A 25,970-nucleotide genomic window follows, 5' to 3' on the forward strand; every position below is an offset into this window, starting at 1 on the left:
ATTAAAAAAAAAGCTCCTAACAAATGGGCCTTCTTAATCAAATTTTATGAACATTTGCTCCGCCTCCATTTGCTTCTCTTTTCTTTATCTTTCAGTAGTCTGTATACAAAGAGCTCTGATTTCTTATTAAATCTATTTGTACACAATCACACAACAGCTCTCTCATTTTAGAGCTGTAGCTTTTTTTTGTGCATTTTCGCAGCATTAGAACTGTGTTACTTCCACCTGGGGTGAAGTCAGGTGCATTCCTGATATTGTATGTTATTGTGCTCTCTGCTGTCTAAATAATGCAATTCCAGCAAAGAAAAACTAAGATTATGCAGCCTGAATTTGAGCTTTATTTCACTTTTTATTAAAATTAACACAATGAATGTCAAAATGTAACATCCTTCAGTGCTTCCCCCCAAGTTTACTGTTTTGTTTTTTTTTTGTGCAGGGGCACTAGATGAGGATGGCCACCTGCAGGACCCCTCCCTGCGGCTCCTATTACAGAGCATTTGGACCTGAACAAACAGTTAAAGGAGTCATATTTAAAGGAAAAGGCAACTTTTGTACAAAACCAGGTGTGTAATAGGAGAAAAACATATACGTAATCAATTCCGTTAATTATTTCCATTATATATCGAACATGAAAAAATATTTTTAACTTTGAAATCATGAATTGACACAGAGGAGTCAGCCACTTTGAGATTGTGGGCAACTATAAACCAATCAGAATCTTTCGTTAACGCGCCTCCCTCTGATCTGTGATGTCACTGGGCCCATGAAAACAGTGTTTACAAGCAGATCACTGTGATTAGGAGTCCCAGCGGGTGGCTTGTATTCGATTCGTTTATATCCCGACCTTGTCAGCTGTCAGATTTATGTTCATGGACCCGGTAAGCTGGTAAATAATATACATTTTTTTCTTTACCAAATTCTAACAGAAAACGAGAGTGCCCAAAAGGGAAAACCGAGCCGAGCCGCTTCACGCATGCGCAGTAGGCTTGGTAGGACAAATCCAAATAGGAGTCATTCAGGATTCAGCCATGTTTTTGCTCCGTGTTTTTACTCAACCAAAGTTATACAGTATTATGAGCTTTAAGTTGCATAAATAAAACCATTTGGTGAAACTTTGAAGAAGCGATTGTACTGGTTTTTTACCTTATTACCATGAAGCACTGAAGAGTTCTTTTCAGTGGTGGGCCGCATGACGTCACGCAGTCGATCAATATGGCGGAACGCATCTTCGCTGAGCTCAGCGCAAGCCCATATTATTAAAAGTTAAAAGATACTGTTATGCGGTCTGTTCTTTCTCTATAAATTCCATGATCGATTACTTTATATATTTATCTATCTATCTGTGGTGATTTTGTACAAAAGTTGCCTTTTCCTTTAAGTCTTCACATTTATTTTAGAACAATAATTCGAACAAACTTTTACAAGAGAGCTTTTTGTTTAAATAAACAGAACAATTATTTTACATCAATTTGTTTTACAACAGAATATTTAATTGACAAATCTTTAACAAGTATAAGAGATTAAAATGGCATATGAGCCATTTATTAGTTCTAACGGATTTCTAATTAGAAAGTCGGAGCGCTTATTTCTTCCTTCTGTAATGTGTTTTCACTCACCTCTCCACTCTGATGTATCGACTGAAGTGCAGTAGTAGGCTGATTGTGCTTGCCTGAAGTGATGTAAAAAATGTTTTTCTATGGCTAGCTAACATGACATTTACAAAGTGAGATCATGCTGGAATATGATCTCACTATGAATATTTATATAAAGTTAGCCAACATTTTATGGAGTGTCTGAAGACAAATCACTTTCTTTGGGGGGGGGGGTGTTTATATGTCCGCCATCTTTTGCCACTTGGGGGGGTTCTGACATTGCTAACTATTGTTTGAATAATTTTTAAGCGGACGAGGAGAGTGTAGCTTGAGCAGAAGATGTTTCTGCATGCTCCTAGTGCCTGCACCCGCTCCTGTTTTTGAGCAGGTGCTCTTTCCGCATGGTCCTAGTGCCTGCTTGTTTTGTTTTTCTTCAGAACTGTGTGTGTTGGAATATAATGGGGAGGGAAACACTCTTAAAAGTGCAGCTGATGGGGGCGTCGTGACTCAGGTGGATAAGGCGCCATACCATAAACCCGGGGACCCGGGTTCGATTCCGGCCCGAGGTCATTTCCCGATCCCTCCCCGTCTCTCCCTCCCGCTCATTTCCTGTCTCTACACTGTCCTATCCAATAAAGGTGAAAAAAAGCCCCCAAAAAAAATCTTTAAAAAAAAAAAAAGTGCAGCTGATAACTCAGGACTATATCAGCAACTAAAAAAAAAAAAGTGTAGAGTTTAATATTTCAGATTTTTTTTAAAAAAGTGTTTTTTTGCTTAAGAATTAAACTATTCTTTTTACAACATTCCTACTTTGTACAGTTTTTATAGTTTGCACTTCACACTGGTGCGATGTGGCCTGACTCAGACGTTACATCACTGTGGATTCCAGCTCCAACATTTGCGTTACCTTCATGTAGTTGACGATTCGTGCCAGAACCCCAAACTTGTAGCCTGAGCTTCCAGAGAGAGCTTTGAGACTAAAGGATCCATTACTGGAGTCTGAAACACAAACAAAAAGACAAATGCGTTAGGCATAAAGAACTGTAACAACCAATCAGGGCACTTTTTTGTACGTTTATGGATAAGTCACATAATGGATATAGAAAGAAAGTTTGAAAGATAGTGAAGGTTATTTAATTAAAAAATAAAAATATAGAGTTCTCGTAACAAAGACTCTGAATAATACCAGTTTAATGGAAGAGCTCGGTCAGACAGCGCAGGGTTCAAATGATCACTTTTGTTACTCTGTGTTACTGTTGGATGTGAACATTTAATACCTGATCATTTATTCAAACATCTGGATGATACAAAAATAAATTAAAAAAAAAAAAAAAAAAACCCACACCCCCCACCTGATGCATTTTTATTTTTTAATTGTTACCATTCTACCATCTGCAGTTTTATGATCTTGCAACAGCAAAACAAAAGGGATACTGAAGCTTCGGTTCCTTGCCATGAAAGAAACGAGCATCTCTCAGAGTGAAATGAACTAGATGTAGGATCAGGAGCAAAGCTTGATGTGAAATAAGGAACAAAGAAAACAGAGGTATACTCTGTACAGCTGAGTGCAGATAATGATGGCATCATTTCCAACCTGACCCTCTCCGAGCCCTGCCGGAGATCGGCCAATCACAGCAGGTTTCATCTTCATGCATTATTAATGAAGTGTGGGATGTTGCATCCGTTAACGGACAGAGAGCCTAAGCAATGGTGTTGCAGCAGGAAGTGGCTGGGTGGAGAGAGGGAAAAGAAAGAAACGGAAAGAGAGAAACGGGGAAAGACGAGAAAGGGGCAGGAGAGGGATTAAGACGCGCGGACACACGCTTCAATCATCCTTTGGCTCAGATTCACAGGTACGGCTTTCTTTTTTCTCCCCGTTAGGTTTATTATGTGGAGCTGCAATAGGGTCCTGTGTACAGCACAAAGAGATGACTGAAGCCCACCCGTACGTGCACACAGTACACTCCCTGTTTAGCAGACAGAGAATATGGGAGGGGGGGAGAACAGGACAACTAGCTCTCAATTATTAAAACAACTGCAGTATAAAATGGAGATATGGAGCTCCACATCCATGTGCTTTCAGTGCTTTAAAAACCTACGAAGGCATATTCGCTCATTGAGTCTAATTTTGCTGATTTCAATTTAGTCAGCAGTATGTTATACAGTTGCACCATCACTGAGCACTACTATGAGAAGGAAGACCCCCCCCCCACACACACACACACACACAGGGAAAAGTAATGATAGACACTCTGCTACATATTCACCTTTCTAGTGCCCCTTTTCCACCAAAGCAGTTCCAGGGCTGGTTCGGGGCCAGTGCTTAGTTTGGAACCGGGTTTTCTATTTCCACTGACAAAGAACTGGCTCTGGGGCCAGAAAAACCGGTTCCAGGCTAGCACCAACTCTCTGCTGGGGCAGAGGAAAGAACCGCTTACGTCAGCGGGGGGGCGGAGTTGTTAAGACCAACAACAATAACAAGACCGCGAAAGATCGCCATTTTTAAGCGACGAGAAGCAGCAGCTGTACAAACGCGATGTCATCCATTATTATTATTATTGTTATTGCCGTTGCTGCTTCTTCCGTGTTGTTTTTGCTTTGATATTCGCGCCAAGATTTATGTAAACGTAGCGCCGTAACTTCCGTATACAGCGACGTAACTGACATGGCTCCGCTTTGCACCGCGAGCGATGGAAAAGCAAACTGGTTCTCAGCTGGATCGCAAGTTGAACGAGTTGTGAACCAGCACCAGCACTGACCCCGAACCAGCCCTGGAACTGATTTGGTGGAAAAGGGGTATAGGAGATGTTCTTTTCCAATCTAAAACAGCACCCAGGCAGACGACATTTTGTGTTGTAATTTTATAAGTAATTATGATTATAAATAATTATCGCATACACATCCAAAAATCAAGAACTGGTTATGTAGGGCGTTTAAAAGGGCCTTTATGTCAATTTTGTGCTCAGTGTCCAAAGACCAGCCGAAAGAAAAAAAAAAAAAAAAAAAACCCAAAACCACCTTACGGGATGCCACAGTGGGGAGGAGGTCATCTGAGACACGGAAAACAGGGAACCATCTGTCTGTGTGTTGAAAAGAAAGCCTGTGTATGCGACTATGTGCACGTGAGAGAGAGAGAGAGAGAGAGAGATGGATAAGAAGATATGCAGACCAACAGACAGAAATGGGGTTCCTAGAACATCACAAGCACTAATGTTCATTAGCGGGATGCACCAAGCCTCTACACACACACACACAAAACGCAGCTCATATTACACTGCTAACTAGATTACATCCTTTAACAGTGGACTGGAAGATGCACAGTGCACACACCCATAATGCAGGGTATACGTGCCAAAGAGAAATCATTCCAAAAGCATTCGATACACGTACGACTGCACAGTCACATTCAACTACACCCTCATCATTCATGCGTTTTAAAGTTGACATATTTTAAAAAAAAACAAAAAAAAACAAACAAACAAAAAAACCACCCAACGCCCCCCAGTGCTTGTGCGCATACATCTGACCATCTCGATCCTACCAATCCAGTTTCTTCTGCGCTGCCCATTTCTGAAAATACATCCTTCAGCAAAGCCGCTCAGATTCGGCTCCACTTTCAATGTCACAAGCTGAGCTCATAGAATGACCCCGCCCCCCTCGGAGTATCTCCATTCATGGCTTGAGAACTCTCTTTGTGAATGAATATTCATGAGGAAAGTGCTGCCTGATTGGCTGGCAGAAGAGGTGGGTGGAGCGAGAGACCGTTCCTCAAATCAGCCGTTTTGAACAGGGCTGTTTACACCGGGTGAGAAGGGAGCGGTGGCGTTTTATCCTTTTGGTATTTTGACCAAAGCACGTCACAGACATTTCATTGAGACCTCAGGGAACGGTGTCAAGTTGTGGAAAAGGGGGATATGAGGTCACCTTTAATTGTGTATGCATGAGTTATAGGAACACCCAGTATTATGCGGTTATCCGAATCAGCCAATCACGTGGCAGCAGCACAAGGCATAAAGTCATGCAGTCACAGGTCAGGCCATCCTTAAAAAAAATCCGTTTCCTGTCCACCGGGTGAGCAAAAAAAAAAAATTCAGTCGGGAGGGAGGGATTTTTTTTTTTTTTAAATATATGGATGGATAAGAAATCGCAATGCTGTGTTTGCTTTTTCTTTCAGTACTTTATTACAAAAGCAGACACATTTAATAATATGACCATTTAATCAACTGAAACTTGTACAAAAACTGTAAGTTAGCATTTTAAATGCTGACTGCAACATTTGCAAAACTTTTACAAAGGTACTTAAAATGTCCGACACACGGACTTTTTGTAGTTCTAAATCGAGCGTTAGGCCTAGTTCGGATGAAATTACACTATTAAAATGATCACTGAATGATTTGCTTTTCTGAATCTTTACTATTTTGTTGTTCGCTAGAATACCATTTTGCGATTTCACACTTAAGCAAATGTTTGAAAACTCTGGATCTCCTTCCTTCATGGTGGCTGCCATTTTTTTGTGCCGCACGGCGCATGCGCGGAGCTGATTCAGTTCAGACTGCGCGCGCACTCGGCGGAGGCAGTAGTGTGTCGGAGGGAACAGAAGCAGAGATAACGCTTATTTTGCCTCCGGTAAACCAGTCTTCTCTCGTTCAATTATGTGCTGGCATCAAAAGACACCGTTGGTTGTAAATGAACCAACCACTCAGTTTGGGAGTGTATTTTCATACACAAATGGAGAAATGTTGGCTGAGCGTTTAATTGTGTAGCCGCCACTGCAGACCGTTGTCGTTGTTAATTCGTAGCATGCTCAGTTGCGTGAATGTGTCATGCACCGAAAATAAGAGATTTACAAGCCAGGAACGCCTCATGATGCAATACGCAAGAAAAGAGAGAAGATTTACTGCCATTTTACTTTGTATTTGAGTAAAGTGAATAAATAAATGGTCTGTGGAAAATACATTTAATCCTGGGAACTGCATGCACAGGAGTTTATTTTGTGTTTACTCCCCCCCCCCGGCTGGCTACTTATTTGTCATGGCTGGCTAGTGGAAAGCCCTGGGAATGTGGAAATGTCAAGTTCGATTTTAGATTTACGAACCCGAAAAAAACGTCGAAAACCGGCGTTAAAAAAAATAATAATAAAATTTCAACCGCGCAAACGGCACTCACCCAGCCGGTGGACCGGAAACAGAGCATTTTTTAATAATGGCCTCAACATCAAAATGAAGGTGGTTTTAAAAAAAAAAAAAAAAAAAAAAAAAAACACATGGCAAGGTTGTTGGTGTAGGATGGGTTGGTTTGCGTATTTCAGAAACCGCTCATCCTGTGGGATTTTCAAATGCAACAGATTTTGGACAGTAAATATTCTGAAATTCTGATCAAGCATCTCATCTTTTGATACACTTCTTGAAGAATACGCTCAAATCTTCTTGTGACCAAGATTAACGTGACTTGCCAACAATCATCCATGTTTAACATCATGGAACATCTAAAACAAGACAACAACCATCAGCAGTTATTCTCTCGCTAGTGTCTTTCTTCTCTCTCGCGCATTCACTAAATGCCCCCATCTCTTTATGCTTGTCTTTTTCCTCCTTCTAGATCACCATGACTGTGTCCAGTAGCGGTGCTGCTTCAGTGCAGCAGGTCTTCCCTTTCCATGATGGCTGGAATATTGCCTGCTTTGTAATCCTCCTCATTTTCATCTTCACTATACTCTCGCTCGCTACTCTGGCTTTCCTGTACGAGCTGCTCAACCGCAGCTGCTTCAACAAGACCGAGACCACACACAACGAACGCAGCACCACTGACGAAACCGTATAGCTGGAGCACCGAAACAACAGCCGGCACTACTGAAACAAACAACGCAGGAATGGATGCAACACTGGCCACAACTTGGATGAACGAGGAGTCAGAAAACAGACTAAAGAAACTGATTTCAACACGCATATAATGAATAAACACTAACTATATGGAGTGAGTCTTCCATGTAAATAAACAGCAGTGCTATCAAAACAGGAAGCAGTAACTAAGTATGCTTGAGTGACATTTTCACTGTTCCCCATTAACATCAAGGCCAGACTAATAAAGTCACGAAACGTTAAAGTATCTGCATATTAGCCTTGTAACCATCAGTATGCACGCTACAGAGTGATATACATGAACCAAATGTACAGAACAGGAGCCGTATAGGCTCGTCAACTCATCCATTCATTCGTCACTGTGTGGGGGTGTTGATTAAGGGTGTACTCGCACTAGGCACGGTTGCCTCGAACCATACCCGAGACCGATTACCCTGCCCCTCACTCTCCTTATACTCATCATTCCATCTCAGAGTATGCTCATGTCATCAGGATGCGACTTTGTTTTGAAGAAAAGCTCTTGCACATCGCATAATGGACTTTTTTTTTTTTTCCAGGACTCTTTTTACAAAAAGAACAAGTCATCCGTTTTCAGTAAATCAATCGCGCTGCAAGAACAAGATCTTTAAGGACACAGCAGACGCTGAAGCAGGAATTCATGGCTGACTACAACTCATGGTCATCAGTAAGATGAGAACCAGAGCAGTTCTTAACCCAAATGAGTCAATTTGAGAGGAAAAAAAAAAGGGCAAGTGCTTGTTTCCGTCAAGTAATTTTGATGTCGTAGCGTTCGGACTCCGTGTTTGGGCGTGGTCAGAGATCACGCTGTGCATGAGCCTGACTGAACCACGCCCGAGCGTTGCACGCAATGATCAGAGTATTCAAACGAAGCGGACTTTGGGGGTCAAATGTGCTCGGGTGTGGTAGGGATCGCCTAGTGTGTGTACAGCCTAATTAGGGCAGGGGTTTGGAACATCCAGGCAGACGGTAAAGAAGCAGGCTAAAATGTACTTTAGTTGGCTGATCAAAATATTTTCAGGCTACTAAAGTGAAGCCAATTTCACAGTCAGATTACCCTGGGACCCCCCATTTTACTTGAATGGAACATTACCACTTTGATATCATTAAGTGTAGAGGTGTGCACTATGGAATCAATTTTGTGCCAAAATGTTCATACAATACTTTTGAAAATATCAAACAAAAACGATAAATCAAAATAAGTCAATTTTTTTTTTTAGACTGGCAAACAAACTGCAAGGCTTAATGCTCAATTCCGATTTTTTTGTGAAATCCGATTTTTTTGTGAGGTCGTTCACATTAACAAATATATGCGACTTGTACGTGATCCTCCGTATGAACGAAAAGCGACCTAAAAGTGTTCCGCATGCGCATTGCAGGATACGACGACGTCACATGCAGTGAGCATGGCCAGTGTTTACGGAAGTAAAACCGCCCGGTTGCGGTATGATCCATCCGATCTAGCTTGAATAGCTGCATCCCCCCAAATGGAAATCAGCTCCTTAACCTCTGCGTCCTTCCATTGAGAAGATTCAGAACCTTCACAGCCCGAAGCGTCCCTCGCATTGCTGTCATGCGCAGGGGCGCAGATACGTTTTTTGAACTGGGGGGGGACAAAAAACTGGGGGGGGGGGGACAAAGCTGCCAGCAAACCAACCCCAACCCCGATATGCCTGTCAAACTCGTTGTGGGTTACCATAGCAACCAAGCTCGAGCTCGCAACCTGTGCAGTCTGCGCAGCTCAACCAACCGAATATCAGTCTTTGTTTTGTTTTATGTGAGTTGTTGCAACTATGTATACACTGCCGTGCACCTCAATAAACCGAATGGTAATTAGTCTTTTGATTTTTCCGTGAGGTTTGCCTTATGCAAAGAAAGACAGCATAGACGTTTTTTCCTCCCTATAAGTAGGGGGGACCGAGCGAGGTGAATTTAAATCTGGGTGGGACGAGTCCCTCCCTCTATCTGCGCCCGTGATTATGCGCCATGTTGTTGTAACTTTTGAGACCCGCCGCCTACTTCAGCGCAGAATAGTGACGTTTGTGGCTTGTTGATGACGTGTAAGTCGGATGAATGCGACCTGGCGGTTCAGACTGAAGTCGCATATGAAAAGATCGGATAGGAATCGGAATTAGGACCACATATCCAAACGGCCTGGGTCGGATTTGAAAAAATCGGATCTGTGTCGTTCATATTGTCAATAAAAGATCGGATACAGGTCATATATGGGTTAAAAGATCGGATTTGAGTCACTTCAGCCTGCAGTGTGAACGTAGCCAAATTATTCGTGTAATCGCACAAAATATCAGTCTATTACTCTTCAGAAACCTTTTATTTTTGTTCCGCGTCTTTCTCAGTTTTGTTTGACGTAATTTATTTTGGTTGCGATTCCAGCTTTCTCGTTTGCGCTCCCTGACTTTTTGCTTGCAGTTTTGGCACAAACTTCCCGTGTGGGCGGGCTGTCCAGGAATGCATTCCCATTGGGTAACTTGCGTTTGACTGACAGCTACGCTCAGTCATTCCCCCGGAGGCTGTTGCGGCCATTTCCTACTCGGATTCTGGCGGACTGTTTGACGAGTGACCGATCCATTGACGGTAAACAAGGATGGAGTGGACTTCAGTGGCGACTATGATATTGAATTAATTCAACAAAGTGCAAGTGCGGGACAAATGTGTTGCAGTAGTACACAAGTCCACTCGATCCTTGTGTACCGTCAATGGATCGGTCACTCGTCAAACAGTCCGCCAGAATCCGAGTAGGGAATGGCTGAGCGTAGCTGTCAGTCAAACGCAAGGTAGCCAATGGGAATGCATTCCTGGACAGCCCACCCACACGTGAAGTTTGTGCCAAAACTGCAAGGAAAAAGTCAGGGAGCGCAAACGAGAAAGCTGGAATCGCAACCAAAATAAATTACGTCCAACAAAACTGAGAAAGACGCGGAACAAAAATAAAAGGTTTCTGAAGAGTAATAGACTGATATTGCACAATTACACAATTTGTTTGCCAGTCTAAAAAAAATGGACTTAATTTTTTTTGTATTTTGATTTATCATTTTTGTTTGATATTTCAAAAGTATTGTATGAACATTTTGGCACAAAATTGATTCCATAGTGCACAGGACTTTTTTTTTTTTTTTAAAAATCACACTACAGTAATGTAATTTATTAGCCGACGACAGCATAATTAATTTCTTGTCGTAAATTGTGTCAACCTTGTCAGATTAGTTCACTTTATTAACTAGTCTGTTGCTGCCGCTATTGGGCCCTTAACCGTTTGTTCCAGCGGCTCCGTATAACGGCTGATCATGCACAGATTCCCAACAAGCTAATTTAGTGGCCAATCATTATTTGGACCCTCCTGAGGCAGGCGTTGGACATGGCCGCTGCTGGAGACACCGAATCCACCATCCAAGCAAGGCTCACTCACTGAGGGCTGTCCATGAGCTTCCGTGCTGCACGCTCTCAGTTTCAGAATTGATTACAGCCGAGCCTCAACATCCCCAAGCAATAATTGAACGACTGGTACAAAATAATCGGCAATATTAGTTTGCACAGATTTATTTTCCTTGTTTACTTTATAGTTGCATCGAGTGTGTGGATGTTAAACTGAAGGTGTTGTACGATGCATTCTTTGTTGTTGTTGTTTATAATCACCACAAAACTGCACAAATAAAAACAGCCTAAAAACGGATGCCCTGAATCAATTTCTGCATCAACTCTGGAATTACTGGGAGAGTAATAAAAGGAGTAGACCTGCAACCCCGATTATAAAATTCTGAAGTTGTGGTGTGTTTTTCCCCATCCTGACACTCTTGATGCATTTCTTTTGCTTATATTTGTTACTCGTAGGATTGCTGTCCAGGTTAGCTTGGCTGTTTTCTCTCCATACATTAACTAGCTTGATTAAGACTATGACAAAATTCTGTGAACCAAATAAGAGAACCAATATTTATGCAATTACAGGGGAAAATAGAAAATTTATACGCATAATGATGACGCTCCAATATGGTGCAAGTCTCATGTTTGAGTTACCTGGCAGCATAATTAATTCCTTGTCATAAATTATGTCAATCTCGTCAGATTAGTTCACTTTATTAACTAGTCTGTTGCTGCCGCTATTGGGCCCTTAAAGGAACAGTCCACCGTACTTCCATAATGAAATATGCTCTATCTGAATTGAGACGAGCTGCTCCGTACCTCTCCGAGCTTTGCGCGACCTCCCAGTCAGTCAGACGCAGTCAGACGCGCTGTCACTCCTGTTAGCAATGTAGCTAGGCTCAGTATGGCCAATGGTATTTTTTGGGGCTGTAGTTAGATGCGACCAAACTCTTCCGCGTTTTTCCTGTTTACATAGGTTTATATGACCAGTGATATGAAACAAGTTCAGTTACACAAATTGAAACGTAGCGATTTTCTATGCTATGGAAAGTCCGCACTATAATGACAGGCGGACTAACACCTTCTGCGCGCTTCGGCAGCGCATTGATATCTGAGCTCCGTATCAATGTGCTGCCGAAGCGCGCAGAAGGTGTTAGTACGCCTGTCATTTCGCCACAGCTTTCATAGCGTGCGCATGCGCATCCAGGAAGCAACAGATAGCGCGAGGCCCCGTTGCCACGGCAACCTTCGTCACGCCGTCGCACGTGCAGTGACACCATCACCACTCACAGGCTTATTATGGGGAAAGAAATGAGCTGGGTTGTTTTTTCTTCTTCCCCATGTTTATGTACTTTAAAAACACACACCAAACTGATGATCAGCTGCATCTTTACGCTCGATCACGGAGGCTGCCATCTTTCAACTCTTCGTTTGAAGCGAGCTTACGCTGGCTATAACTAGAACCCAGGTTTCAGTTTCCTAAAAGGATTAAAGATGCGGTTCGTGTTAAATGTTTGCTTTGTTTGCCTAAAACGGAGCACATCACAGCCTACAAAAACTTGCCGTCCAACCTGCGGAAGCATATTGAGGTCTGTAAATGTTTTATTGCAAGAAAAAGCTTGCAATGAAGTTGTCGGTGCTTTTAGAGCTAACGATAATGTTGCAATAGCTATGCAGTCTGGTTAGTTGAATGACTTTCTATGGATGTGCCCGCCAACTTGCCATAGCCTTGTCTACGGCTAACGTTAACACATAGCTAGTTAACTTGGACACTGTTAGTTAGCGTGTAAACACGGAGTTATGCCAACATGAATGTTAACTTGTCTGAAGTGTTTTCAGAAATGTTTTAGCACAGACCTGGGCATTTTACAGCCCGCGGGCCACATCCGGCCCTTTGGTTCATTCTGACCGGCCCGCGTAAGGTTAATTAGAAATTACAAAATAAACGTATTTTCTAATTTTACCTCATGCATGGACTGAATGTGCATTACTTTTATTTTGAAGTTGTGTTCAACAAAAACGCAATGCGCGCGACATGAAATCCCACGAAACCTAATCCCGCGATAACTACTTCTGTAATTTGTCCAGACCAACCACAAACTTGTATGTCATCCTTCAAACGGTCCAGCCAATCACAGTGTGACGTCACCAGCAGGCGCCGGAGCCCGAGCCGATCTGTAGATCTGATGCCTACACCGAATCGACTGATGATCATCTGTCAGCTGTGCTTCGCATCTCCACCTCAGACATTCAACCTGACTCTGATGCACTCGTTAAAGACTAACAGAGACTAGATTTCTCTCACTGAACAAATAAAAAACTGAAAAACACCAAATGAGGTGACTAGACTACAAATGTGGGCATCATTATTATAATATGATGTATCTTGCTTGATATTTGGAGTAGAAAGACAATATTGTGATGTCTTTATTGTGTTTTGGGGTGAATGTGACTTGGGGGGGGGGGGAAGGTACAAACATTCATATTTTGTTAACCATTGTTTTGGGAAATTTGATTGAATAAATGACATTTTTTGTAAGGCAACCTCGTTTTTTCCATACTCTTACCAGTCTTAGCAGCTTGTAAAAACAATGTTATTTACTGCTTTATATAAAGAAATACAATTAATATTATGCAGAATTTAGTTCAGCCTTTTGGTCCGGCCCTCCACAAAATTCTGTTTCTCATGTGGCCCCATGGAAAAAAAAAAAATTAATCGCCCACCCCCGTTTTAGCATAATCTTGCCAAATAAACAGAATGTAGAAATCTTTCTTTTCTAGTAACATTAGCTACACAATATGATTAAGTTTGAAAAGACTTCGCTAGCATGTCAGGTGGAGCTTCACTGACGAGCTAGCTCAACATTAAACCACCACGATTCCACAGGCAGATTCATATGTGCATGAATACATACACTGTGCGCGCACACACGAGACCTGTGAGATGGACAGTATTGTACTGGTCAGTCACAACAAATTGTTGGAATTTTTTGTTTTGATGTCAGATGATGGTCTTGCATTTTTTTTGTTTTGTCTTGCTTAAAGCAGTGTTGCTGTTGGGCAGGGGTGGGCAATTATTTTTTCCATGGGGCCACATGAGAAACAGAAAATTTTGTGGCGGGCCGGACCAAAAGGCTGAACTAAATTCTGCATAATATTAATTGTATTTCTTTATATAAAGCAATAAATAACATTGTTTTTACAAACTGCTAAGACTGGTAAGAGTATGGAAAAAACGAGGTTGCCTTACAAAAAATGTCATTTATTCAATCAAATTTCCCAAAACAATGGTTAACAAAATATGAATGTTTGTACCTCCCCTCCCAAGTCACATTCACCCCAAAACACAATAAAGACATCACAATATTGTCTTTCTACTCCAAATATCAAGCAAGATACATCATATTATAATAATGATGCCCACATTTGTAGTCTAATCACCTCATTTGGTGCTTTTCGCCGGAGATCGCCTCCGGCGCCTGCTGGTGACGTCACACGATGTGATTGGCTGGACCGTTTGAAGGATGACGTACAAGTTTGTGGTTGGTCTGGACAAATTACGGAAGTAGTTATCGCGGGATTAGGTTTCGTGGGATTTCATGTCATGTTCATGTCACGTGCATTGCGTTTTTGTTGAACACAACTTCAAAATAAAAGCAATGCACATTCAGTCCATGCATGAGGTAAAATTAGAAAATACGTTTATTTTGTAATTTCTCATTAACCTTACGCGGGCCGGTCAGAATGAACCAAAGGGCCGGATGCGGCCCGCAAAATGCCCAGGTCTGCTGTTGGGCAATTATTAAGCTAGAGGTGCGGACCTGGGTTTTAATCAGGTTGGACTGTCATTTTTATTTTCTGAGCAAGCTGCATTTACAGCTATTCCACTGTCTTCCTGACTGACATACATACATGTGTGCACACATTCCCAGAGCTGGGTCAGAACACTACCATACTGGTTTGTCAGGGTCTCTGCACATTTCTGACCAGCAAAAATAATACTTTTTAAGACCATTTTAAGACCACTGAGTATAAAAAATAAGACCACTACCGCGGAACAAATACGTACAGTAAAAAAAAAAAGCACACTCTAGGTTAAGTTCAAAGCATTTTTTTTTAATAAATAAGTGCATCTTCTGCAGAACCCACAGTATTTCTGCCTTCAGCGTAGCGGTTGGGGCGAATGCCACGAAAGCACTTGTGCTGGGACCCGGAGACGCTAAAGCTGGCGTTGCACTTTTTGTGACCGTAGAGGCGAACATTGGCATGGGGACTGTTGTTGCCTGACTAGCAGCATAGCGCATATGCTTTTCCCCTTTCGAGTGAGCGTCAAGGGCTTTACAGCCCATTGTTGTTAACTTGATGTCTTTCCGACATACCTTACATCTCGCTTCATATTCTGAAGTTGCTGTTGTTAGCCAACTTTTGTATTTTGGCTCCTCAAGCCACTTGTTACTAAACTTACACTTCCCCATCTCCGCTCATGTTCAAGTTCAACCACTTCTTCCTCGTCTGCTCTACTCTCAATGGTTCTACTACATGGATAAAAGAACACACTGCCCCCTGTGGCGTGGTTCCTGCGCTATTAGAACTAGTGCTAGACACACAACGGCTCTTGTGCTACTTGTTCAGCATCTTGATAACAAACGACGCTGGTTGAATAAATAACGTTAGCGCGGAAAAAAAAATCCAGACATATGTTTGTTTTTTTTTCATTTACCGTAGGCTACCCGGATGAAATTTAATACCTCCCATGTGAAATTTAATACCATAGGTCAAAAAATAGCGAAATATAATGCTTTTTAAGACCTTAAAAAACACATATTAAAAATAAGACTTTTTAAGACTTTTTAAGGATCCGCGGAGACCCTGGTTTGTGGGGGTGGGGAGGAGTGTTACAATTAAAAAAAAAAAAAAAAACCTAGATAGAACTCTACGCCAACGGCGTTGATGGGGATGCCTCCGCCCGGTAGACTACACGCCTTACTAAGTTGTGATTTGGGGATGGACATTTGACCTCACAATAATCTTTACCTGGTGAAATTACTTGTATTAGCCTTGGAGATAGTGTTCACAAGGTTTTCGGACAGACATTTGACCTCACAGCGACCTTGACCTTAGACCCTTTGATCTCAAAATCTAATCAGTTCATGTTTGTCCCACAGCGCACAAATGGTGAAAGTTTCGTGAAATTCCTTTCATTAGCCTTTGAGATATCGCATTCACAATGTTTCAGGACGGACGCACACACTGACAACCCGAAAACATAATGCCTCCTGCACCTTACAGTGGCGGAGGCATTTAAAAAAAAAAAAAAAAAAAAGGTTCTTTTTCAGTTCAGTTGTGTTTCTGTTTGTAACATTCTACCAGGCATTTATTCTACAGGTTCTACAGGTTAGTCAGTAAATTCAGTCGGCTGCTTCAGAGGCATTAGGTTTTGTCAGCATTCTGACAATAATACAACGCACTGACAGAAAATGTACTTTTAATACTTAAAGCAGATACGCAGAACCATGGCCTCAACTTTCATTTATAAACACCTTGAGACCTCAAGAATGGCACAGGAATAGTTTTAAGCATTAAAAATAAATCTAATATAGTAATTTTTATGATTAAAGTGATTTATATAGGTAGCGGTCTGAGTGAATGACCTTGACGTCCGTAACGTCACAGCAGGAAGGGTATCGGTCTCATCGCCATTTCCGCTATACTAAAACAGAGCTGACTGCAACTCCGATCTTCCATTTTGAGCTAATTTATCACCATGCCACGTAGATGTGTTGCTGGCTGGTACAGCAACATGACAGAAGCTGGATTTACGTTGCATTCACGGCCCAAGAATGTTCAAACCGCAAAGATTTGGACGCGTTTTGAGAGAAGTTCACGGGCACACTGGGCGCCTACGAAGTGGTCTCTCCTCTGCACATTTTACTGAACACTCATACAAGACCTCTGATCTGTTGGAGCGTTGGCTATAAGCCCGTATTGAAAGAGGGTGCAGTACCAACAATTAAAGGAAAAGAAAACTACAAGAAAAGGAAAGTGAGTTCAGTTGCACCAGTCCTCCTGGAGTGAGCTGAGGGTTGTTGCTAAAACCCGGGACGGAACGAGATGGGACATATCGCTTGGGCAGTGACCTCCCTGTAGTTGTTGCTAAAACCAGTGACATCCCGTTCTGTCCCGGGTTTTAGTAATTGCCTGAGCCCAGCAGTAATGGCGGAATACACAGTATGAAGAAAAGTGAATGAGTGGAGCAGCCGTCTGATTTCTAAACTGGATATTGCTGCCATCTCGCCCTTACGTGGGAGAAGTGAATGAACGGAGAACTGAACGAACAACTGAAAGTCAAATTGTTTCGAAACAATCGGCCTTCAAGAAGCGAGAACATAGACGGGTAAGCTCCGACTCTCATTTGGATTTAAAAAAAAAAAAAAAGCCGTTGTTTACCTGCATTTAGATTAATACATGTAACTTGTATTGTGTGTTTAAGTTCCCGGTATAAGATTATTTAATTTGCTTCAGAATGTGATTCTCAGTTCATCTGATTATTTAATTAGCCTTTTACGGTTTATCAGTGAAAATGCATGCATGTACATGTATGTTGCATAAGTTATAACACCCATCCTGTTTTAATGAGAGTCAACCCACAATCAACGAAGTCAAATCAGTCTTAGTTGAGCGAGTCGGTAACGGGATTTCTTACTTTCACCATAAATGTTTATTTATATGACTTTGGTCTATAGCTGTAAAAGGCCTCGGCCTTAAAACCGGTTCCCGCTGTGACGTCACGCACTCAGGGCTGGCTGGCTCAGCGGGGCAGCTCGAATGCCAACTTTGCGGTCAATTTTAACTCTCAAATACACATTTTTTTTATTCCCATTTATGCAGCATACAAGAGTCAAGGATGGAGATACTATCCACTCAGAAATGTATTGAAAAATAAAAGGTTCTGCATATCTGCTTTAAGTTTTTTTAAAAGCAAGTGCTTCAGTACTTTAACTGAAGTAAAAATTTTGACTGGACAACTTTCACTTGTATCGGAGTAACATTTGACCAGCGGGATCTGTACTTTGACTTAAGTAATGAAGTTGGGTACTCTGTCCATCTCTGGTAAAGATAATTAACAGATCAACAGATCTGTTTTGGGGATTTTTTTTCTTAAAAGATTGTGTATATTTTTAGTCTTTTGTATTTGTAATGATTTGTATCCGTACATGCATGACTCCACCAGCTCTGATCAACTTATCGTGTTTATATAAAGTTATTAATTTACTACGAGTTGAAAAAATATCCATCCGTTGAGTTTCCAGAAATCTCAAACTACCTGGTGCTGCAGACATCGTTCTACTCGGGGACACAGATGAAAACCTGGAAGAGCATGGAGGCGTACAACTTTTTTATATGCAGCTGGGTTAAAGATCTGGGGATCAGGACACCAAGATAAATTCTGCATTGTTTTTGCCCAGGTAAGGAGGAATTTTTGGGCTTTTTATACGCATCTCTGAGATGGCTACTAGGACGCTAGAAGTTTTAGTATCGGGTGTAAACAAGCCACAGCCCTTCAATTCTCAATCCTCCCTGCTCTTGTCTTCCAGCAGGCATCACAGATCCATCTCATTTACCCACAAACGTATTCATTCATTCATTCATTCATTCAACCCGCTGCACATGCACACACGCTCTGTGGCTTAAACGTGACAAAAAGGCTCATTCTTCTTAAATTTACCCACAAATGTATTTATTCCACTTGAAAAGTATACAGCAAACCAGCTACCGGATTTGGGACCCTACAACATCCTAAAAACTATTTAGTATTTGGCTTCAAACTTGGGGAAAAAAACCTCGCAGAATACTAGATGGCACTTTGCAGCCCACTAATGGGCCGTGGTCCAGTAGTTGAGGGCCCGTTTACACGAGGACGCTGTCGGGTAAAAACGACTAATTATTTTATCGGAAGTGCCTTTCGTCTACACGGGGACGGCGTTTCCGAGGCTGAAAAACGGAAAAAAATTGAAAACGCCTTCCAAAGTGGATAAGTTAAAAACGGCCCCCGTTGCATATCCGTCTAAACTATCCAATATGCGAAACTCTGCTCGGATCTGCTCACGTCAGGTACGCGTTTACGTCATACATATGTCATATACTGTACATGCCAGCCCGGGAAGTAAGTAAAAAAGTAAGAGCATGTCTGATTACATCGATCCAACGGACCTTCAAGCTTCTCTGGCAGCTTTAATAAACGTCCAGGAGTCCTTCGAACATCTATACCGAATCTGCACATATACCGTTAATGAACAGAGGCGGGTATAGTATGCTCTTACTTTTTTACTTACTTTCTTACTTACCATAGCAGTCAAAGTTTTCGCGGCGCAGATGTGCAGATCAGACAAGACGGAAGATGTTGCGCATGCGTGCAGACATAGCGGAGGTCTTTCACAGCACCGCCTGGCATGCACATCTGTGACAGAGCGCAATACGTCTGTCACTAAACAGCGGTTCCTCCCGCTGGTCATGTTTCAATGGTCAAGTGCAATGGACTAAACCACAGTTGCAAAGACATTCCAAATACAATCTGTGTTGTATGTCTGTTGTGGGTTTGGTAATGGGGGCTTTACAAGTATGTTTTGTTACGGGTACGTTTGTTACAACTTTTAGATATGTAAACCTGAAATGTTTGGTACGTGTTCATAGTAAAAGACGCGACACAGGTTTAAACAGCGCAAGCATTTATTAGTTTTCACTATAAACAATAGCGTGTAAAGATTCATTAAGTGCGCACGTTTAACATCTGAATCCTTTTCTGCTAGAGTTTATCTAACATCAGCCAGAAATGTTTGTAGCCATTTACCTGCTGTAGTCTTCCGGGTGCGGGACCAAAGCAGAATGCAGGTCTGAAAGCGCTTTTCAAGGTTTCTTCCGCGATGCGCGGGAAAGCAGCTCATTAGAGCGGAGAGAAATGGTCTAAAAATCTTACGTGTTTGTTGTAATATTTAAGGTCTGCACATAGTTGTAGGAGTGTAATGCATGCAGTGAAAATGTTTAGAACTGTTAAAATCTGTCTAGATGTGTTGACTGATTTTAATTGTGTTAAGACTGTGCCATAGTCTTTTAAATATGCGCTGCACTGTTCATTGGAGAGATGGCCTCGGCAGGGAGAGGACGCGTGACTTGAGCTCTGTGTGAGTAATGCCAGAGTAACCTAGCTTGCGTGGGCATTTTGTCCCAGAATTTGTGTTTGGTTTTGTCATCAGTGTTTTTTTTTTGTTTGTTTGTCCTGTTTGTGTTAACTGCTGGCTTAAGAATAAAAAGAAAACTATTTTTGTACAAGAATTTCCCTTGTTTTGCTCATCATTCTGACTGACCACTCCATCCACTCGGCACACTCTATTACAACATCCAATTGAATTCCACACATTTATGCGTCACCGTATAGACGCAGATTTCCTCCTTGAAAACAGTCGTGCAGACGCGGAAAAAAGTGAGAACAAAAACGGACTTTTGCGTTTTTGTTTCAGACCGTCCCCGTGTAAAGTGGGCCTGAGAAACACTGCTTTACATTACAGTCTTATCCAGAGCGATGTACAAGACCATGACATACCCATAGCAGTGGGCAGAGGGGCACTTAGGGGTTAAGTGCCTTGCTCAAGGGCACTTCAGCCATCCCTCCTGGTCCAGGGAATCAAACCAGAAGCCTTTTGGTCCCAAAGCTACTTCTCTAACCTTTAAGCTTCCCAGAAGTCTTTACTCCTTCCCATTTTACAGCCAAGTGCACTTCCAATTAAAACACTTAAAATATGACAGCTGACTGATCAAAAGCTTCTCTAAAAAATAAAGAAATTTCTGGAATCTGGACACAAGGCCATCCTTTAAAAAAAAAAAAATCCGTTTCCTGTCCACCGGGTGAGCAAAAAAATTTTCAGTCGGGAGGGATATATATATATATATATATATATATATATATATATATATATATACATACACACACACACACACACACACCTATGGATGGATAAGAAATCGCAATGCTGTGTTTGCTTTTTCTTTCAGTACTTTTTTATTACAAAAGCAGACACATTTAATAAAATGACAGTTTAATCAACTGAAACTTGTACAAAAACTTTAAGTTAACATTTTAAATGCTGACTGCAACATTTGCAAAACTTTTACAAAAGGTACTTAAAATGTCCGACACACGGACTTTTTGTAGTTCTAAATCGAGCGTTAGGCCTAGTTCGGATGAAATTACACTATTAAAATGATCACTGAATGATTTGTTTTTCTGAATCTTTACCATTTTGTTGTTCGCTAGAATACCATTTTGCGATTTCACACTTAAGCAAAATGAAAACTCCGGATCTCCTTCCTTCATGGTGGCTGCCATTTTTTTGTGCCGCACAGCGCATGCGCAGAGCTGATTCAATTCTATATTCTGCGCGGAATGCAGGGCTTTCCACAAGCGCCAGCCGTACAGCCGACTACACAATTAAGTCCAGCCGGCTACTTTAATGACTATTTTTGTAGCCCACAGGCTCTAAATATTAATTTTCGATTTTAATAAAATTAAATGTTTATCTAACGGACTGACAATGTCAAACTGAACCGCACTCATTTAAGTTGTGAGTCGCGCTGTTTGTACCGATAATAACCACAAATTCCCCGCAGACTTCGTTGATCAAGGGAGAGTAACTCATCCGCGGCCCCGACATACGGTGTGTGCGTGCGCGCACTCGGCGGAGGCAGTAGTGTGTCGGGGCCGTCGGAGGCGACATCAGAGGGAACAGAAGCAGAGATAACACATTTTGTCTCCGGTAAACCAGTCTTCTCTCGTTCAATTACGTGCTGGCATCAAAAGACACCGTTGGTTGTAAATGAAGCCAAACTGAGTGGTTGGAGTGTATTTTCATACACAAATGGAGAAATGTTCACTGAGTGTTTAATCGTGTAGCCCTACTGCAGACCGTTGTCGTTGTTAATTCATAGCATGCTCAGCTGCGTGAATGTGTCATGCACCGAAAATAAGAGATTTACAAGCCAGGAACGCCTCATGATGCAATACGCAAGAAAAGAGAGAAGATTTACTGCCATTTTATTTTGTATTTGAGTAAAGTGAATAAATAAATGGTCTGTGGAAAATACACTTAATCCTGGGAACTGCGTGCACAGGAGTTTATTTTGTGTTTACCCCCCCGGCTGGCTACTTATGTGTCATGGCTGGCTAGTATGAGCCTTAGTGGAAAGCCCTGGGAATGCGGAAATGTCAAGTTCGATTTTAGATTTACGAACCCGAAAAAAATGTCGAAAAACCAGCGTTAAAAAAAAAAAATTTCAACCGCACAAACGGCACTCACCCAGCTGGTGGACCGGAAACAGAACATTTTTTTAATAATGGCCCAAAGTGAACTGTCACTAATCGATTGTTTTAAAATGATTTCTGATGTGCACAAGATAGATGCCCCAAGTGGCTTACCAAAAGGAATGTATGGAGATGAATATCTTTTTCCTAGGTGTACGTATACCTTCAGCCTCAACTGGATGTTAATCAAAAAGAGTTTCAACCCTACTGTGATGCTATTAAGCCTAATACAGATATTTATGCACTGCCTAAAAAGTGGCGCTCCTGATGAGTTTATGGCCAAAATATTTACAAGGGCACAAAATCAACCAGAATTTTCCATCTCGGTTTCTTTGAGGGGGAAAAAAATAAAATAAATAAAAATCGGTACGGTTCCACTTTCGGATTTTATTTCAGGACCCAAAAAAAAAAAAAAAAAAAAGACTCAACCATATGGCAAACGTTGCTCAACAGTATTAAATTAAAAAAAATTCGTGAAAAACTGTCTTGCATTAAACATAAACCTACAGAAACAGCTAAACTTGCTGTTGAAGTAAGGAACAAAAACTACACAAAATTCAACTAAAGGCCTCTGCATGCTTGCGCGACAAGGCTTTCGCAGATAGCTTTTCGCAGACAGTTGTAATTTATTGTTGAGCGGGAGTAATAGGCGCGCGCGATGTTATTCACCGGCACAACGCAAGGGGGCGAGAAGTCGCTAGGAGTAGTTGGTGGGTGTGGTTAATGGAGTGTTTATCCTCCGGTTACTTATAATGACTAGAACTTTTTTATAATGACTAGAACTGGAGTCGTATAGATGTCCGTACTTCTTCACTTCCTCAATCAACCGCTCCTCATGCTGCTCCATCTTCGCTCGTGTTTTTAAAAATGCCGGTCGTGAAAACAAAACAAACCGGGAAAGTAGGGAAGCGGAAGTGCGTGTACAGCGGGTAGAGTGGACCAATCAGAGCCCTGTCGTCTGCGAGGCTTCTGCGGTGGTCACAATTTTTGGGAGGTGCGCGCAGAGCGTCTGCGAAGGTGGGGGGCCTACGCAGACACTGTCTGCGACACCGTCTGCGAGGACTAGGTTGTCAGCATAAATTGGCCTTAACTCAGTCAACATGACTGGTTTAAATCAAGTTCAATGATGAGGCATCATGTCCATATCAGTCATGTTCAACAAAATAAAAACCATGTAAAAATAAATATGTTTCTTGCATTAAACAGACAACAAAAAGCCAGAAAAGGCTAAACTTGTAGGACAAGAAACCAAAAAAAAAAAAAAAAAAAAATTTTTAAAACCCCACCCTTTTAAAAAAATTTGAAAATGATGCAACAAAAAATCAAATCTGGTCTGACTTGATAATCAAGCCTTCTGAGCGAGACTACAGCTGTTCAGCTTTGTATTAAGTTCAACAACATCCATCACATACAGTGATGCTTGAAAGTTTGTGAACCCTTTAGAATTTTCTATATTTCTGCATAAATATGACCTAAAACATCATCAGATTTTCACACAAGTCCTAAAAGTAGATAAAGAGAACCCAGTTAAACAAATGAGACAAAAATATTATACTTGGTCATTTATTTATTGAGGAAAATGATCCAATATTACATATCTGTGAGTGGCAAAAGTATGTGAACCTTTGCTTTCAGTATCTGGTGTGACCCCTTGTGCAGCAATAACTGCAACTAAACGTTTCCGGTAACTGTTGATCAGTCCTGCACACCGGCTTGGAGGAATTTTAGCCCATTCCTCCGTACAGAACAGCTTCAACTCTGGGATGTTGGTGGGTTTCCTCACATGAACTGCTTGCTTCAGGTCCTTCCACAACATTTCCATTGGATTAAGGTCAGGACTTTGACTTGGCCATTCCAAAACATTAACTTTATTCTTCTTTAACCATTCTTTGGTAGAACGACTTGTGTGCTTCGGGTCGTTGTCTTGCTGCATGACCCGCCTTCTCTTGAGATTCAGTTCATGAACAGATGTCCTGACATTTTCCTTTAGAATTCGCTGGTATAATTCAGAATTCATTGTTCCACCATGATGGCAAGCCGTCCTGGCCCAGATGCAGCAAAACCCGCCCAAATCATGATACTACCATCACCATGTTTCACAGATGGGATAAGGTTCTTATGCTGGAATGCAGTGTTTTCCTTTCTCCAAACATAACGCTTCTCATTTAAACCAAAAAGGTCTATTTTGGTCTCATCCATCCACAAAATATTTTTCCAATAGCCTTCTAGCTTGTTCACGTGATCTTTAGCAAACTGCAGATGAGCAGCAATGTTCTTTTCGGAGAGCAGTGGCTTTCTCCTTGCAACACTGCCATGCACACCATTGTTGTTCAGTGTTCTCCTGACGGTGGACTCATGAACATTAGCCAATGTGAGAGAGGCCTTCAGTTGCTTAGAAGTTACCCTGGGGTCCTTTGTGACCTCACTGACTATTTCACACCTTGCTCTTGGAGCGATCTTCGTTGGTCGACCACTCCTGGGGAGGGTAACAACGGTCTTGAATTTCCTCCATTTGTACACAATCTGTCTGACTGTGGATTGGTGGAGTCCAAACTCTTTAGAGATGGGTTTATAACCCTTTCCAGCCTGATGAGCATCAACAATGCTTTTTCTGAGTTCCTCAGAAATCTCCTTTGTTCATGCCATGATACACTTCCACAAACATGTGTTGTGAAGATCAGACTTTGATAGATCCCTGTTCTTTAAATAAAACAGGGTGCCCACTCACACCTGATTGTCATCCCATTGATTGAAAACACCTGACTCTAATTTCACCTTCAAATTAACTGCTAATCCTAGAGGTTCACATACTTTTGCCACTCACAGATATGTAATATTGGATCATTTTCCTCAATAAATAAATGATCAAGTATAATATTTGTGTCTCATTTGTTTAACTGGGTTCTCTTTATCTACTTTTAGGACTTGTGTGAAAATCTGATGTTTTAGGTCATATTTATGCGGAAATATAGAAAATTCTAAAGGGTTCACAAACTTCAAGCACCACTGTATCAGTGTTAATCAAACAATCATCGTTTTAAATTGTGTCCAAGAAACACAAGCTGCTCTGCGATGGCTGGCTCCAGGCAAGACCGTCTGATTTATGACCAAGCCAGCCGAGCTGAACAACCTTTCACTTGACATAGATGTGGCTGGTATGCGCAGGTAGGCCTGAGCCAATTTTGCAACAATGGGATATTTTGTACAGTTATTCTTCCACCAATCACAAATTTTTTTTTTAAATAAAACACCCAGCAGCTCCCGCTGTATATTAATAACCACTTGATGAAACGCGATGCTTTGACTGGCTGCCAGATAAACTCCCTGCGGTAACCATGGAAATTCCACTGATCTGTTCACGTGGTCTCGAATCTCAATAAGAAGGCAGATATAGGCCAAGTGTGAGACGCCACTGTAAACCGTCTGCATGCATTTTTTTTCCCTTTACCAGCTCCCCTTATTGAAATACAGTTATCAGAGCGAATGTTTATTTCATATTGTTACTCAGATGTGTTACAAAAACATCAAATTGTCAGTAAAAGTTATTTCCCATAGATAAGTTAGATAAATTAAACACGACCACACGTGGTATTGTTTACTTTGGCAAGCCACAACTGACATTCCTACAGGCAGTTTTTGGTGCAAACATGATCGCTGGAGCTATAAATCGATCATACCAATGACGGGCTCAATGTCCGGTACATCTCTTAAAACAATTGCTAACTCACCTTTTGCAATCTTTTTGAAGTTTGAGATGAAGTTAATTTGCGC

The 25,970-nt window shown here is 41.6% G+C and overlaps 2 protein-coding genes across 2 annotated transcripts in view; one reads left to right on the forward strand and one right to left on the reverse strand.

The window, feature by feature from the left end:
• gtf2e2 (general transcription factor IIE, polypeptide 2, beta) overlaps positions 1-25,970 on the reverse strand; it is a 72,619-nt gene that overhangs the window by 39,418 nt on the left and 7,231 nt on the right. The window contains exon 3 of the mRNA XM_060916524.1: positions 2,500-2,591. Coding sequence (XP_060772507.1) covers positions 2,500-2,591 — 92 coding nt within the window. The remainder of the gene's footprint in view (positions 1-2,499; positions 2,592-25,970) is intronic.
• On the forward strand, positions 7,197-7,412 carry smim18 (small integral membrane protein 18). Its single transcript, XM_060915835.1, has one exon. The coding sequence runs from the start codon at positions 7,197-7,199 to the stop codon at positions 7,410-7,412; it is 216 nt and encodes a 71-aa protein (XP_060771818.1).

The sequence above is a fragment of the Neoarius graeffei genome, chromosome 3, assembly GCF_027579695.1.
Source record: "Neoarius graeffei isolate fNeoGra1 chromosome 3, fNeoGra1.pri, whole genome shotgun sequence".
NCBI lineage: Eukaryota > Metazoa > Chordata > Actinopteri > Siluriformes > Ariidae > Neoarius > Neoarius graeffei.